Source organism: Elaeis guineensis, chromosome 4 (assembly GCF_000442705.2).
Source record: "Elaeis guineensis isolate ETL-2024a chromosome 4, EG11, whole genome shotgun sequence".
NCBI classification, from domain to species: domain Eukaryota; kingdom Viridiplantae; phylum Streptophyta; class Magnoliopsida; order Arecales; family Arecaceae; genus Elaeis; species Elaeis guineensis.
In genome coordinates, this window is record NC_025996.2 from 35,718,214 (window position 1) to 35,736,231 (window position 18,018).

General features: G+C 37.9%; 1 protein-coding gene across 2 annotated transcripts in view; it reads right to left on the reverse strand.

The window, feature by feature from the left end:
• LOC105036417 (uncharacterized) overlaps nucleotides 1-17,817 on the reverse strand; it is a 23,673-nt gene extending 5,856 nt beyond the window's left edge. Inside the window, exons 1-11 of one of the 2 annotated variants that reach the window (XM_073256301.1) lie at nucleotides 17,646-17,817; nucleotides 17,398-17,568; nucleotides 16,782-16,864; nucleotides 16,495-16,617; nucleotides 15,056-15,176; nucleotides 8,226-8,354; nucleotides 6,247-6,356; nucleotides 5,966-6,149; nucleotides 4,619-4,819; nucleotides 1,921-2,145; nucleotides 1,593-1,812 (exon numbers count right to left, since the gene is read on the reverse strand). In XM_073256301.1, coding sequence (XP_073112402.1) covers nucleotides 1,593-1,812; nucleotides 1,921-2,145; nucleotides 4,619-4,819; nucleotides 5,966-6,149; nucleotides 6,247-6,356; nucleotides 8,226-8,354; nucleotides 15,056-15,176; nucleotides 16,495-16,617; nucleotides 16,782-16,804 — 1,336 coding nt within the window. In that variant the 5' untranslated portion in view covers nucleotides 16,805-16,864; nucleotides 17,398-17,568; nucleotides 17,646-17,817. The remainder of the gene's footprint in view (nucleotides 1-1,592; nucleotides 1,813-1,920; nucleotides 2,146-4,618; nucleotides 4,820-5,965; nucleotides 6,150-6,246; nucleotides 6,357-8,225; nucleotides 8,355-15,055; nucleotides 15,177-16,494; nucleotides 16,618-16,781; nucleotides 16,865-17,397; nucleotides 17,569-17,645) is intronic. The other variant, XM_073256302.1, reaches the window with a different exon arrangement.
• Between the last annotated feature and the right edge of the window lie 201 nt (nucleotides 17,818-18,018).

Here is an 18,018-nt window from a genome sequence, read left to right on the forward strand (position 1 = left end):
ATGTCCAATCCAATCTGTACTGTTTTATAATTTCTAACTCAATCAATCCTGACAATGCTGAGCAAGAGAACTTCCATAACAATCTTAAACAATTAGCATGCAATACGATCCTCAAAAGGTCAAAAATGATTCCTGTTGTAGCCAAACACCATTGGTTGATCTAGTGCATGAGTCATTGTCCACCACCAGTTCAGTCAAGCAAGTTGAAATCAATGTTTTTAAAACCAGACTTGACCGACCAGTCCAACTGGATGAACAAAGAATCATTTGCATGTTCGGTCTAATTTATGGGATATGCTAAAACCGGTCGACACCAAGAGAACCGAACAACTGGACAGACCAGCTGGTTCGGTCCGATTTTAGGGTAAAGAGTCCTTTACTATAGTGGTACTTACCTCAGGTGCCTTGTCATCATCATCTCCTTCTCCGGTACCAAAAAAAAAAAAAAAGGGAGGCAGCAAAGCAGCCCCACCTACTACCGGCCATCAGACCTCTTCCTCCTCCCATAGCGACTTCTCCTTAGCAGTACCACATAGGCCACATGCTCCCTCCCAAGAAGAGCTGGGGACTCCTTTGGCCTTCTCTCCTTGCCAGCACCATCTAATCTAGGTCCCTGAAGGTATATTTCAGTTCCTTATCACCTAACAGCCCGATCAAGTCATCAAGCAAATCAACTCTGCGACGATTTCCTCCTCGGCGATCATCACCTTCACCTCCCCCACTCCCGACATCTCAATACTGATTCAAAGACCTTGGCCGCATCAATCCACGATTTGAGGCTACTTCCATTCCTCAGTACGAAAATGAATGCGGAAACCGATCCATTGAGATCTGAAATCAGGGTGGAGATCGCAATCTACTTGTCACCCTCTTTGAGAATATTGGAGGTTAAGATCAAGGCAAGAACCATAATTGCAGCCTTTGACATCTCCAATTTGGCCTCCTCATCATCATTCTTCCTTCCTTCCCAGATCCGGCGATATTGGACACCAGAAAAAGCTCAATATCCTCACCTCCAATGCCTCTTGTAACCTCCCTTCCTTCCCAATTTTCCTTATCTGCTTCCTTCCTTTTTCCAACAATCTAATCTTTATTTTGTTGTTTCAATACCTTCTACTTCTATGAATATAGAAGTATTGAGTTAAAAGAGCAGGAGGTGGAAAATTAGAGGGGATTTTGAAGGGAAAGGAGAGGAAGGGGGTAAGGGGGTTTTGGAGGAGCATACAGTGGAGATGCCACGAAGGATGATGGTAGGGGTGAGGTCAAAAGCAACGGCAGACTGCCCCAAGAAGGCAAGGAATTTTTCTTTTTTTTCCTTTTTTTCTATTTTTAGAATTTTTAAAAATAAAAATATAATTATAATATCATAATGATGTCTTGCAGACATCACTGGGCGAACCAGCCCAACAGGTCGACCCAGCAGCTGGACAGTTTGCTGGTTCACTGTTTGGTCCAATTTTAAAAACATCAGTTGAGATATCTAATATAAGCAGGTACAAGCATAGACAATAAATCTGTTACTACAAATTCATGCAATCATCAAAATTTTGGTAGAGCAAGAAAAATTCCAAAGAGATTAAAGTAGAACGAACCAGCAGGTGGAACCTCTTCCCATTCAACATCATCATTTTCGTCCTCCTCCCGCTTTGATTTCATACCGACTCGACGCTCGGCATGGGCTTCAGGGACACCATTTGAAAAGTCAGATGCTGATGCCCTGCTTGTTTCAGATTCTTGTTGCATTTTCTTCAATGCTTCTTGTTCTTTCTGCCTTTTTACCAAAGCCTCATAGTAGGCCTTGAGATACTCATCCTACAAATATTATCAAACTCTCAATGAGCAGCAACATTCAACCATAGAAAAAACAATTTCAAGAATATGATTTGCAATAGCTAAGAAAATTCAAGCTTCTCTACTGGCCTGTATACTCTTTTCATCTTCTTTCACGTCTTTTGATTTCTTGTCATCAATGGGAGCTGAACTTTCATCCATTTTTGATGTTGGCTTGACCTCTCCACGTTGTTCTTTTGTAAGATTCATCCCTTGTTTAATCATCCAAGGAGGCAAAACCTTCATGGATGTAGCTTTAGTATCAGATTCAGTGTCCTCTTCCTTTACTTCAACACCAGAAAGAGCAACCTCCACCTGCAAAGAAGCCACAAATATTCATCGAATGGATACAGGGAAAGATATGACATAAACATGAAGACTCAAGAGCTGCCAATGCCAAGAAAAAAAATTGATCTATTATCCATTCTAACTCAGACATTAGGTTTTGATGCAAATTGGTGTAGGCTTAAATTAATAGATATGAGGTCAGAAATTTGCTCAACAGGAGTTGCAGCTCGACTCATGAGATACCTAAAGGATATCTCATGTGCACTCATAATTAGCTTTTGTTAATATGATAATAGCATATGTTGCAGAAAAGGATTACGCAAGAAGTAAAATAGTAGCAGAAAGGTCAAACAGAATTAGTATATGTAGAATATAATGTATATGTGAAATAATAGGGAATCCCAAGGAATGAAGAAATCATTAAGCAATTAACTAACAAGCATAACCCTCCACTGGCCACCCTGCATCTGCACTTTTGATAATTGATAGTATATGTTTAAGTGCAGGGGATCACAGTAATGAGATGGTTTTTTTCTGTTTTAAGCAGTATATGCAAGAGACAAAATTAGACAACTGTAAAACTAAAAAAAAAAATATGGTTGTGCACATGATGAGTTGAGCAAGTTTTGATGTTCATTGTGGTCTCATCTAGGGGTAGAAACAAGCTGAACATGAGCCAAGCCAGGCTTAGCTCTACCTCAGCATGTTTATAATCAAGACAAACTCAAGCAAGCTCATTTAAATTCAAGCTAGGGGCGCGCTGTTCATGAATAGCTTGTCTAAGAAATCTAGTGAGGGTTTAAAATCATTTGAAGAAAATAATTATTTATATGGATTATAATAATTTAAATAATATAATATCCTAATATATATTAATATCTTGAGCTAATTTAGGCCAAGTTCAACTGACATAAGCCTACCCTAGCTTGGCTCATTTCATAACTGATCAAGACAAACTAGAGCTAACTTGTGAACAGCTTGCTCATTTGCCAGCCCTGATCTCACCAGCATGACTTAAATTTAAGTCGCATTGAAGACCATGCATCAATATGTGTTCAGCTAGTATCAAGCAATGTCCCTCCATTTCATAATATAACTCACTACGTCATAATACATTAAGTATCCATCAGGTCCCCAATTTTTCCCCAATTTTTTTCCTCAAATTTATGCTTTGTATGATTTGCACCAGCTAGAGAAGTCCTCCTGATGTGGCTTATCAATTAGAATGGTAAAAAGATGCAGAAGTATATTTTATCAGTAATATTTCATCAAATTGGAAATAGCACATACAGGAGAATGCACTGCATATGATGTATATGCACGAACTGAACATGTACCTTAAAGGTTAAAGAGAGTTAAATCCTTAAATTCTAGAATCAAAAAGAAAGATGGTATTTGTATAAATCATTAATTTAACATCCATATTCATGCATAAACTTCAAGCTTCTCAATTTTAAATGCTTCCTGTTCCATCTCCAGCAATCATACACACGCACGCAAGCACACACGTATTTGGGGCTTCTTTAATTTAAAATATTATAAACTTCTTTATAGGCTCTTTAAAAGATTGCTCTGCACAAGCACCCATTTCCTCCTGGAAAGCACCCATGCAAATTAACCAATCTGAGAGACAAATTGCATTTTACCTAACATTAAAAACAAAAAAGAAAAATAAATAGAATCTAATTTTTGGATAGAAAAGGGGAAGAAAAGGTTTACATGGGCTATTGCCTAATTTCATGATGAGATATAAAGTTTATCTGGCATGATTTTTAGAATCCAGTGAGCACTTCTTCACAAGTTTACTTCTCAAGCTTAAGAACAAGCTTTCAACATATCCGTCTAGTGAAACAATGGGAGAAAACGAGAAAAAGAAAAAAAAATTGTTTGAAGCCTTTAGACGTATTTCCAGTCAGTGCGGCCCATGCCAGTTACATGACTTAATGTAGTAGACCAATATCGCCAATATCAACCAGCTAGGTCAATACCTTGGCACACAACTCATGCCCTGTTTTGGTCAAGTGTTGGCACGGTAAGTTCCACACAACATGTACGAGCCAGCAAAACCATTATTCTCTGAGTTTATGCAGTCACCATGTATAGACTTTTTAATGCATGTGAATGCATAGCATGCTGAAATGCAGCCTTGGTGCGAGTCCTAAATGTACATCTACATGTATAAGAACAATCATGTCAACCCAATTCTTGCTTCTTGATATTCATGTACATAACGAAAAAGGTTACATACTGGGCATAAAATAATCATGACAAACTTTTGTATATTTAAGTCAGTATATGTGAAGGAACAGCTTTCTGAAACTCTATATTAAAGTCCATAAACTAATTCAGCGTAATCATATGGAGTGAGGTCTAGGTGATGCCTTACTATTCCAATATCATAGACTCCGATAAACTCATGCCACCAAAACAGTGACACTAAAAAAACATATTTGTTTGGTCAACAAATTATTGAGTATTTGAAAAGCAGATAAAAGCATACTCTTGTCTCGCCAAGAAATGGCATTGGGGTTCCACCATATCCTTGTCCTTGTGATGATTTTGAGGAATCAATTGCACTAGAATCACCACTTGCACGTGCAGCTGCATTTGCTCGAGCTTCCCATGCTTGGAGACTTCCAAATTCAGGTACAGGTAAATCCTTTACTCTTGCCAGCTGCAATGTCAATGGCTTCAGCTGCTCCTGCAATTCATGCATATTTTATAAGCACACAGTATAAGGCAATAACAACAGAATAACATGAGACTTCTGCCATGATCATATGAGCCTTCTAAATCTCAAGCTCACTGGCAAATTCCTATACAAAGGGGAAGCCACCACCTCATTCCCCAAAAACTCTTGGTTCAGTTATCAAAAAAATGGAGACCTCAGCAGTTTGACATCTCTTCAAATGTAGACAGAAAACATCAAAAAGGTCAACTGAACAATATATTTCCATTCATATTGCATATGCATATGAAAAACAAAAACTCTCCATAGATTACCAGAAATCAAGCACAGCTAAAATTGACAGCTCCATTATCATTATTTTGTACAACATCAGAAAGAAAAGGCTATAGTCACCAGAGCTAACATTTACCATGACAAATTTGTGGTGCCTAGGTGAAGGTAACATTATTTCGGCACTCAATATCAAAATGAGTTCCCTCTATACTATCAGGAATCCAATAACCAACTTCACCAATTGAAATATTTTAAACAGGTGAGGTTTTGATTAGTAACCTGTATTTTCACAATACAGTCATCCCTGAAATTCTGTGCAAACTATTAACATGTAGTCTGTTAAGTGGTTGATCTGATTGATATATGCATCATCAGAACTTTGGCCTGGCCCATATACTTGGCTCAAGATTGTTGTCAACTATCCATATCATGGCTGGTTATCCACTGAGGTATGATAATATAGTGTACGCTCCCGACTGGCTGCTTTACCTTTTAATGATCCAAGCAGAGTGGCATAGCTGAGTAGGTCTAGTTTTCATCTCTCTCTCTCTATCTATCTATCTATCTATCTGTGTGTGTGTGTGTGCACGCGCATGCATCAGCCTTCGTGTTCCAATGGGACATTTATATCTTTCCAAGCTAATATGCTAATACTGTGAGTGGTAGCTACCAGCTAATCAGTGTTTGAAGGTATTATAATCAAAGTATGCACTTGCCAGTGTCCCAAGATATCATAATTAGCGAAGCCATGAAGCCATTTGGGTGAGTAATTCTAGTGAACTTGCAAATGAAGCAATATCATATAGTACACACTTCATAAAGAGATAGAAATTGACTCAAAAAAATCCACATGGCAAAGAAAGAAAATGACATTCTAATGCTAACCTCCATCTTTTGAAGCATGTCTTTTAATTTTTCACGTCTGCGCCTCCTAGCATTGTCGTCCCCATCTCCCATTTCCTCAGCAGCAAGTTTATCACTCTCAGCAACAAGTTCACCATTGCAGTTTTCGCAGTGAAAATACTCATCAGTAAGGCTTACAAGTTGCAATGCATCGAAAGCTGAATATCTGAGCATATGGCAGTTGACAATTTTGAAGGTTCAGAACTTTAGAAGATCAACTTTATAAGTCTCATATTAAAAAGGCTAGCAGGTTCCGCTGTTACCTTTTCCCACAGTTAGGGCATATATACTCTTGAATGGTATTCCTGCTGTCTAATTCATCTTTTAATTTTTTCTTCATTCGATGAAGCCGATACCTTACAACATCGTATATCTACATCCAAGTATCATTATGCATATGACACAAAGAAATCAGACAGAAGAATCAACATTATATTCATATTACTGAAAGTTAAGAATCTATTCGGAGAAGAGAAACTGTGATTGCTATCAACCACTAGTGAAGTTAACAGACACCATAAATAACAACACCTAATAGAGATTACCATCCGTAAAAATATTTTTGCAATGCTATACTTGTTCTCCAGTTACTGATATTGTCCGATAGTAACAAGAAAAAGAATCATCAAAAATTAAAGGACTCGTTTGGTTCGCAGGAAGAACTTTTCTTCCCAATAATTTCCTGGGAAGTAACTTCCCAAGTAGTTACTTCCTGGGAATAGAATTTTGGTATGTTTAGTTGACCATAGAAAGATAACTTATTATAAAGTAGCTTATGTTTGGATGAACACCTATTTTTCTGAAAAATCTGTGTAAAATACCTATTATACCCTTAGTAGATATAAAACCATACATTTTTACTCATAAACTTTATATAAATATTAATATTATATTTATATTAATATAAATATAACATTAATATATTATAATATAACATTAGACCATAATAATTTATTGTGTTAATATAATACTAATATATTAATATTATATTAACATAATATGAATATTTTAATATAATAAATTTATTAATATAGATATAAATATGATATTATATTAGTATAAATATTATATTAATATTAATATAAATATTATATTAATATAAATATTAAAATAATATTAAAATATAATAAATATTAATATTATATTTATATGAATATTAAGATAATATTAATATAAGATTATATTACTATTCAATATTTCATCCTAACCATCTATTGATATTTTACTAAATTTTAATTATGGATCTTAAAAGGATATTTTAGGAAAGAAAAAAATACTACCACTTCTCATGTCACGGGAAGTGCCAAAACCCACCTCCATGGGTTTCTACTCCTCATGAAATGTGGGAAGTGACTTCCCATGAGAAGTACTTTTTCCACTCTCTCTCCTCTTAAAACTCCAACCAAACAAGAGGCACTTTCTTCACTTCCCAGGAAGTGCCTCTTCCCCCCTCCCCTTCTCTTCAACCAAACAAGTCCAAAAAGTGAATCATCTAAAGGTAAGAGCAGCTTTCTATTCTGCATATAAGAGAAGAAAAAATACCGATGGACTTGACTTTGGCCTCTCTTGAAATAAATACTTCTTGGTCAATTTGGCCATAAATGGATAAGGTCACCAAACAGTATGTTATGAAACACATCACTCCTGCTCAATGACAGTGTAAAACTGGCATGGCAGGTACCCTGTATCACTATAGGAAGTTTGGGCTGGTACAAGCAGTATTAGGCAATACATGGACCGATGGAGGAAATATATATATATATATATATATATATATATATATTATATATATATATATATATATAAAAGAAAATAAGTGCTTTTGGCATATTTGAATTTGAAAGACAAGATTTTATGTCCAAATTGACCAAAGATTTAAATTTTAAAGTTCATACTAAATAGGGAGTAACTGTTTCATATGCAAGATTTATAAAGAACCAACAACAATACTTATATGCTCTTTAAACAAGAAACTTTGTCAATACAAGATATTTTTTATGTTCAGACGTGTTCAAGTTTTCTTTTCTTTTTTTTTTTTTTTTTACCTTTTTCCTTTTTTTTTTTGTAGTGGAAGACAAGTTCATGTCTTCTTCCTCCAAGATAGGAATAAGTTAACAAAAATTGACCGACAAAATACAAGACATGATCATAAACATTGCACAAGAATCAGAATATATTATTTGAAAATGATAACAGGACCAAACAATTGTATCAAAAATACCAAGGGTCTATAGGAAGAGACCTGTGCATAATCTAAGCAACAGTAAGAATGGGTATGCAGTTTTGTCTTCTCTTCACCCTCTTTAACCATTTGTTGACCATCACCAGTGGCAGCAACTGCAGCGCTGAATACTTTTGCACCCTTGGCAGTCTGCAATAAACTGAATACTAGTTAGGTGGAGTCAAAATAGGAAAAGAACCAATATTGGTACTTTCTCAAGTTTTCAAAGAAGCGGAGGAAAAATAAACCCAACAAATGGTAGGAACTAGCACAACGAAGACCAGCATTTTATACTCTCACGTGTTTGCAAAGTGAGAACTAATTATGATATCCAAAGAAGAGAGCAGACAATTTGGGTACATATGCAGAAATTGGAAAGACTGCCAAGTACAGGTTTCTGGTTCGCTTTTCCACTGTAAAATGATTTTTTTTCCCCTTCTGTTGCCTAAGGAGGATTGCTGAATTTGTCCTCAGATTTCCCCACAACCAATCCACCATTTTGGAGCTATTCTTTTTTTTTTTTTAATCCTTAATTCCAAATTAGACTGATGCAGGAACAATGAATTAACCATGCCAGATAAGCCCATTTTGGTTCAGTCCCTCTTAGAGTAACCATAATTAATCAAGTCAAAAGTCAGCTAGCATTTATTAGTTATTGACAGCTAGTGGCTATTATACTTTAGTTATATGTTCATAAATGTTGAATGTGCCCTTTAGAGTTTCCTGGTTTATTAATTGTAGTTCAGGCATTGTGTCTTTTAGAGCTTGTGAAAGTCATTCAACCTGTGTCTGTATAAATAGATATGTAGTGGGCCAAGAAACATGGTAAATAATTAGATTGTTTTGTGCCACCCCACCTGAAGTTAGTGGTGGATTCCACTTATTATCTCCACTTATTATCTCCCTTTTTATGGTTGCATTGCCTCTATCTTAACAACAAAGGACCATCCACTAGTAAAGAATTTAGGTGCGGTTTTGTTAGGCACAAATATAGAAATTACGCAATCTTATTTTTATGTGGACTTTAGAATTAGAATTTTGTGGACTCTAAAATTAGAATTTTATGTCAACTTTATTATTTTATTTTTATGCAAACCCTTATTAAGGTTTTGGGTTGTTTATATAAACCCATTGCTATGTTAATTGAGAATATTGCTTGAAGTATTGGGATTACATAATATTGAGAATTCCTACTCTCTTCCTCTTTGGCTTCTTCTCTTCTCCTCTACTTCTCCCCTCCCCCCACAGTTCTTCTTCTTCTTCTTCTTCTCCTCCTCCTCGTACCACCTCAATTGGTATTAGAGCTAACTTCGATCAGGCACTTTGCTGCACCATATCCACAGTCCTAGCAACTCAATGCACCACCCTCCCTAGATCTGCAACCACCGCCGCCGCCGTTGACACCCCACCACACCAACACCCAAATAATTGCCCCATTCCAATCCCTCTTCAAGTCAATGAAAACCACACGATTCCACCACTGATCACCAAACCCAAAAAGAAAAAAAGGAAAAGAGAGAAAATAAAAAAAGGGAAAAAGAGAAACAAAAGGACAATCCCTTATTTTTTGAATGTTGCTCTCCTCTCTCCACCTTTCTCACTCACCCACCGCCCCCACCAAATCTCCATCTTGGCCACCATCTCACCAACCACTCCCACTTCATCGTGAATGTGGTCCTCTCCTTTGATGGCAAGTTCGCCCCTCTTTGGCTCCTAGGACTGCGAGTTCCATCTTTGGGACCTCAACACTGGCACCAACACCTATCGCTTCATCAAGCACACCCATGATGTCCTCTTTATCTCCTTCACCGTCAACAACCGCCAAATCGTCTCCACCTCCCACAACCACACCATCAAGCTCTAGCACAGCCTCAACACCGCCCTCTCACTGTGTTGCCCCTCTCACTCATTGTCCTATTTGGCCTCTCCAACCTCCATCATGCTCTCCCCACTCCACCCGGTGATTAGGATTTCACTCAAGGCCTTGCAAGGAAGAAAGTGCCCCACAAATCTGGGTTCCAATCCTAATCCAACCAAACTTGCAGACCCAAATCCAACCCATTAGCTTTAATACGATCCCGTCAAGTCATCCTACCAAATCAACTGCACCACATCACTGTCAATATCAGCTTCCACATCTGCACTGCATCAGTAATGTGTGCCACGTCAGCACCATGTCAGCACCTGCAGAATTTTCAAGAAGCTTGTCCCTAGCTAATTTCAATGTGCTGATTCCATTTTTTATGTCTGTTTCTACAAATTTTGCCACTACGATTAGTTTTCCTTTGCTAAAAGGCAAAGTAGTTGGAAGTGCTCTTTATGGAGGTAAAATTTTTCCCTTTAAAAGCTTGATTGATATTTAGTCGACTGGCTAATTAATAGATTGCCTTTAATTCCAAATTTAACCTTATCTTTTTTTCTTCCATTAAAGAAAAGGAAAAAAAAAACTATATGCTTGTTTGCTGCACCTAACCTAGTTTGCTACGTAAGTGGACTTTGGTATATTATTTGCATTAAACTTACAAGTCTTGCATGTGTGCATTGTAGTGGTTTATTGGTAATTACTTATCACAATTTTAATTCTATCTCTACATACTTTCATTGTCTCTACACTTCATTGCATAGCACCATGACCAGGAACAAACAGAGTGACCACCCCTCCACCACACATCAAACTACCATAAATATCGTTTCCCCCACTTCTATCCCATTATTTGACACTAAAGTCTTGATGAACTTCATAGACCAGAAATTTGAGCAAAGAAGTGAACAATTTGAGCGATCGAGTTAGCAAGCAGCTCAAGTCCTAAGAGGTTTAGGTAGATGCCATGTAGCGGATGTGGCAAAAGAGTCTATTAGGCAATGTTATGCATCGCCTTATTTAGTTGGGTTGGTCCAAGCTATCTTTCTCACTCCCAGGTCATTAGTAGCTACTGGTAAGATGAGTTACGCCCCTGGACCTACTATCAGAGCCTTGCCTAGAGACCCTCATTATAATATAGTCTATGTCTAACGAGGATGCAAATGAGGAGGATGAGTTTATAGAGGAATAAAAGACTCCTCATTAGCGTGGATAAGACCACAGACATCCAGTTCACAACTATCCAAGAGGAGTCTATCACAGGCCAGTTTACCAACATGCTAGATATCCTAATGGCTGATAGCAAGGTTTGCTATGCTAGGTTCAAGGCTCGGACCGATCACCAGCAGCCCGGTTCAGTATGCTCCCATGCTGGGCCTAAACTGACACAGCAGAGAGGGAGAGGGAGAGAGAGAGAGAGAGAGAAAGAGAGAATAAAAGAGAAGAAGAAGAGAGAGAGAGCGAGAGAGAAGAGGGAGGCTGACAAAGCCCATATTGATGTGGCAGCGAGGGCGGGGGAAGGAAGAATGCGAAATGGAAAAAGAGAGGGAGAGGGAAAGGGAGAGAGAGGGCAGGACGAAGGGGGCTTCGCCCTCTCGATCGAAATAGGAGCAGAAGCCCCCATTTCCTTTTTTATTTTGCTGATTTCCAGTGAAGAAAAGAAACAAGGGCTTCCGCCCCTATTTTGATCGAGAGGAGGGTAGAGACCCCCTCTAGCCCCACGTTGCCCTTGGTAGCCCTCTCTCCCTCCGCCTCTCCTTCCATCCCCCCTCTCTCTATCTTTTCCTCTCTTCTCCCTCTCTCCTTCTTTTCTTGTTTCAAATGCCGAAACCATCCCAGTCCATCACCGGCACGGCTTGGTATGCCCCGAACTATGTGATTCAGGATAGTTCCACAATCCTCGCCTGATAGGGTCAATAGGTGCTCCCCTCCATCTCGTTGACATGATTAGGATGACACTGGAGGCATTATTAAGTTAGTTAAGGTAGATATGCAAAGTTACGATGGTAAATTAGACCCTGACATCTTACTACATTGGTTGGAAGAGCTTGAGGATTAGTTTGATTGGTATGATATGACCGCAGATAGAGAGTTCACTTCATCAAGATGACGTTGGTACGAGCTGCTAATAAATATTGGTAGAGTGTCGGCAATTCCTTCAACATCTAAATGAGTTGCTTATCACCTAGTGGATAGTCATGAGGCAGCAGTTAATGCAGAAATACCTAAATTCTTACTGCAGAAATCAATTGTACGATCAGCTTTTAAATCTCAGACAAACCTCAACTGTGTTCAACTACATGGAAAGTTTGATGAGCTTATGCTTAGGATCAGGATAGAGGAAGATCCGTTCCATACAATTAGGAGGTTTGTCAATGGGCTTAAGGAAGACATAAAGATGCAGGCAGAGTTATATGCTCCTAATTCTTAGGAGGAGGCCTATCAAAAGGTCATTGCTATAGAGAGGTATCTTAAGACTCCATAGCATAGGCTCTCTTCTCAGGTGAGTGTTGTTGGTCTAGGGTTGGTTCTTCGATGTTGTGTGATCACTGTCACAATAGAGGTCATGTAGCTACACATTGTCCTCAGCAAGCTTTGACCTTAAAGCAAGAATCAGATGATCCACAAAGAGGTTGAGGGATAGGTAGTAGATTTCATAGAATATTCTAGCGATGAGGTAGAATTTGGGGATGATTTCAAGATAGATGACCATCATTGTAATGAAGTGAGGTGTGCTTTGTCCATTGCTGTATATAATGATGAGTGGAGGCATACTAGTATTTTTCGCACCTTCATTAGATACAATGAGAGATCTGCTAAATTGGTCATAGATGGAGGTAATACAACTGTAGTCTCCAAGGTTGCTACAGCTAGATTGAACCTTAAGGTAGAGACACACCTCAAGCCCTTTCAGATAGCCTAGTTAATAAGCCAACCTTGCATGTGACTGTGAGATGTTTAGTGACCATCAAAAAGAGAGCTTATGAGGATGAGGTGTATTATGATGCGTTACATATGGGTGTGGCACATATTTTGTTTGAGCATCCTTGGCTTTGACTTAGATGTGACCCACCATTGTAGGGAAAACACCTATGTGTTTAAGCATAAGGGCAGAACATTATTTTAACCCCTGTCAAACTCTCAAATAAGAGATCTAGGTCTAACAGTAACCATCCCCTCAGGTTCCTATAGGAAAAGATGTCTAGATCCTAAACCACAAATGTAGGCACAAAATTGTAATGAGTAATATGGACTATAAACTTGTTGCTGATGTGCATTGTAGGACCAAGAAGTTTAATGTAGGAGATAATATCATAGTTTGCATGCATCCAAAAAGCTTGCCTAAAAATTCTTTCACGAAATTACATGCTCAAGTCATTAAACCATTCCCCTTCATTAAAAAACTTGGACCTAATGCATATCTACTTGATTTACCTAGTAATACAAATATTAGTCCTATTTTCAATGTGAAAGATTTATTAACTTACTGAGGTACCTTTGAGCCTCCTGCTTTGCTATCTAATGTTTTTGTAGATACTTCAATCCCAAGATGCCACATTTTCCTCAATAGCGAGATGAGTTGAAGAAGTTTTGGATGATGAGATTGTTAATTCTTTTGGTGGTAGCCTCCATCATTATCTTGTCTAATGGAAATGTCTCCCTTCATTTGATTTTGTTTGATTACAGAGGATGAGTTTCATGCTATGGATCCTCAGTTTATAAAGTGGTACTTGCAGACAAACTCTTCGAAGTCGAGTTCTTTCCAACCGAGTATGATCAAGAACTGTCCATTAATAAGGAATCTAGAAGCACTTAGGCACACATACAGAAAATATGGAATTTTATTTTTATGTGGACTATAGAATCAAAATTTTGTGGACTCTAGAATTAGAATGTTATGTGGACTCTGGTATTTTATTTGTATAGGGACTCTTATTAACAAAAACTTCTGCAAGCTAGCAATATTAGTACTTGCTAACAATTCGATGTTTGTTAAAGTTCCACATGTTAAGAAATAAGTGCAGGAATTTCTTTAAGATCATATACATTTCATTAGCCTAATCGCATCCCATGACAAAAGAACATGGATTATTGGATTAGTTTTTCTACAGAGTGGAGAAAAGTTTACACCTAGGAATTGAAGGAAACTCAGCTCATACTTTGAAGTGTGGTTCCTTCATGAATTTTATGAACAAGTTTATTGACATTCTGGAGTGCAACTCCAGACTGAATTTATGATGATCAAGCCAATGTGAAGCCTTTTTAATGTATTGTATTGGAGCAACTTGCACACACAGCGCAAATATAGGGCTAAAACTAAAGAAAGAATTATAAAACCATAAATATGATGAACATGTTATCTGATAAATCAAGAAACCCAATCCTTAGCTCTAATGTCATGTAAACAACAATATATCCATGGTCAAGAATTACACAAAAGAAAAGAAGAGGGAAAAAACAATACTAGGGAGAAAGGACATAAGATATGAGATAAGTTCCTTTAAGATATTCTGGTAATAAAGTATTGGACAAGCATAAGCATGGCTAGTTGCAGACATGACAACATGCTTTTAACTGTTGCAATAACAATTTTGCACAAACACAATTTCTCATCCTCAAATGTGTTTTGATAATAACTAGAACTGCCATGCTTTTTGTCTATTATCTATAAGAGCTACTTACAAAATATTAATAATATAAAATTATATGAACTTTCGATTAGTCCTGAAAAAAAAAAAAAAAAAAAAAAAAGATGGAAAGGAGGAACATGGCTTAAGCTATAATTTAGTTCCTTCATATTTGCACAGGTTCATACATTTGTGCCCGCTTACGAAGCAAACGTATAAGTTATTTAATAAATAGAAGATGCCTCCAGAGGAAACAAAAATGGCCAACTGAATAAACTCCATTAACTAAAAAACATGCTGCAAGCAGCCAAATGTATTCATGCTACTATATATATCAACTTGATGAATAAATTATTATTAACCTCTTTCCGGTGATCTCTTGTGACCAGTTTCTCCTCTTCAAAAAATCGTAAAGTACGGCGAAGTTGTTTCGAATGCAACTTCAAAGCCTTTGCCAAATCTTCCTCTCTAACCCATTGGCGCCTGAGAAACGAAGTGTCAAAAAATGAAACCACTGGCAAGATTTTGCAGGTTAAAAATGGAAAGGGTTGCAACTTACCATAAATAACATGTTTGGCAGAAAGTTTTGTTAGGCCTTACCTAGGAGATATTCCATCTACCAGAGACTAAACTAGATACAGATAAGTGCCAAACTAATGATCATAGCACTACCATGTTAACCCCTTGATGAGTTAAAGAGAATAAACCATTTGAAGGTCAAAGGTAGTGCTGTGAACCACCAAGTAGATGAGTAGCTTAGACATGGCTTGGTAACAGGATAAATTTTGTTTTGCTTGATCAAGAACAAGCGAGGCTCAAGTATCGCTTAAATGACATCTTGTTAATAGGTCAATCTTGAACACTATGGGCTCACAAAAGTAAATAAAAGCATCGCTGGGCTCAATAGTTGGCTCACTCAACTAGAATACAAACCAAGCTTGAGCACTTATAGTCCAGGTCAAGTTTAAACTAACCCTAATCATATAACAAGTGAAGCTTGAGTAGCCTGGAGCTTGTGTCAGCTTCGCAACCTTGCAGCCCTAATCCATGGCAATTTTCCAATGTCTGAGCTCTCATAGGCTGTATTAATAGCTGCATGATCATGAAGCATCTTCTGTGATGCAATTTCCAGTGTATTCAAGCAGTGAGCGCTTCCATTAAGATGTGAGCTCATAAGAAGTTCTTGTGTGCAAATCATGAGTTCGTTGTCATAGTCAGATTTTGGATATTAGTAGAATGAAGGTTTTCGTTTGACAAACCTTCCTGTCCACGTGACATCAAAATCATCCCATCAAAGAGCAACCTAGCTTGGAAAGGAGCAGTGGCACTTTTAGCTTTTTCGAAATGAAGACAAGATGGGTCACCAAGTATAAAAATGTAGAGAAGTTAGACTCTCCCTCCCTTTCCTTACCTTCTTTTTCATGCACTCTATAAAAACTCAAAAGGAAATTTCACAACCTATTGGATAAATTATACACATTTGGGGAGATACTATGTACTCCATGCCTTACTATAAACCTATATATTGTGGAACTAGCTGATCTCATTGTTGAAGAAGCTTTTGCATTGTTTCCACTTAAGCACACCACAACAACTGCACATCTCAAGTTTCATTAGGTTAACTAAACTTTGACAAAACTGAATTGATATCAGATGTCAAAGCTGCAGCCATCTAACAATATCACCACATGTTGTAAAAACATGATGATAATTAACTCAGATACTAGATTCACATAGAGAATTCATGATAAGAAGGAGATAAAGAACAACAATAAAACAAAAACAAGAAGGGACTTAATACCTAGTAAGAGCATCGAGGACCACCACAGCCATTCCCCTGTTATCTCCCCTCCCACTCTTGGGCTGGTTATCGCCCTTCATAGTAATATCATCATAGAAGGCCCGGGCCGAAAGCCTCACCAACCTACCCATTACCATCAAACAAACAGAAACAAATCAAAAATCAAAAGTAAATCAGAATGGAATTTCATTACAATCCCATCATCCCTTCTCAGATTCACGAAAACTCCAACAATTCCGGGATGGATCCATTAAAAGATCAAAGAAGATCAAAAGAAAAAACAATACCTGTTAAAGGGCTCCAAGCTCATGGGTGGATTATCTGCACTTTAGGGTTTGGCTATGATTTATAGTCGTTGGAAGCAGAAAACCTTGGAGGTAAAAAAAAAAAAATATTCAGTGATCTAAACTATAAATTCTTACTTACGTATTAATTTTTTTTAATTTTCTCTAATATCTCATCGCCATATATTTTTATCATTAAATATTCATAGTGTTTGTTTTTTCAGACAAATAAGACAAATAAAATCATTGATTTATACTTAAAAACAAATCCCACATTCTCAGTTCACACAATTTTACAAATCCATATGAAAAACCAACTTCCTGGCCGCTCCAAGTGTCGGATCTAAATTTCTCTATGCGTCGCACACGATTGGAATTCACACAATACCACACGACGGAAAAGCAACGAAAACAAAGAAAGAATATAGAAAAAAATCAACGAAAACAAAAGAAAGGTGGAAAAATTAAAAAGCCGCATAGATTGATTTTTTTTTTTTTTCTTTTTCGGAGATGTGGAAAGCGGAGGCAGATGACGGCGGAGACCGGTGGGAGGTGGCGAGCAGAGTAGAGACGAGACCAGCGTTAAAGGCGTTAAAGAGATCTGTGAGAAAGGACGCACCTGAGGAAGATTGGAGAGGGTATGGTCGACGCCGTAATGATGGGGAGGAATGCGACCACGGAGACCAGCGGGGCGGGACGGCTAGGAGAGTAAGGAGGAGGAAGGCGACGACGGAGACCAGCGGGGGTGACGGCTAGGAGAGTTGGGAAGAGGTGGGCATGCGCGAGTGCTCTGCAAGGCGGTGGCGGCGAGAAGGTGGGCGTTCGCTAGGGCTCGAGAAGGGTTTGAAGAAAAATAAAAAGACGTACCTGAGAAAGATTGGAGAGGGATAGCCGATGCCGTAATGATGGGGAGGAAGGCGACGACGGAGACCAGCGGGGAGTGACCGCTAGGAGAGTAGGGAAGAGGTGGGCACCACGAGCGCTCTGCAAGGCGGCGGCGGCGGCGACAAAGGTGGGTGTTCGCTAGGGCTCGAGAAGGTTTGAAGAAAACCAAAACAAAATGCGCTGTTCTATTAAAAGAAGACCGATCCGTACTTGACACGTAGATAAAATTATATTTATTAATTATATAAAATATATAATAAAAAATGTTAATATATTTATTTATATATGAATTTTTATTATATTTGTAAAAATATATTTATTAGCCTTATGATACACTAGGACCTCATGGGATACG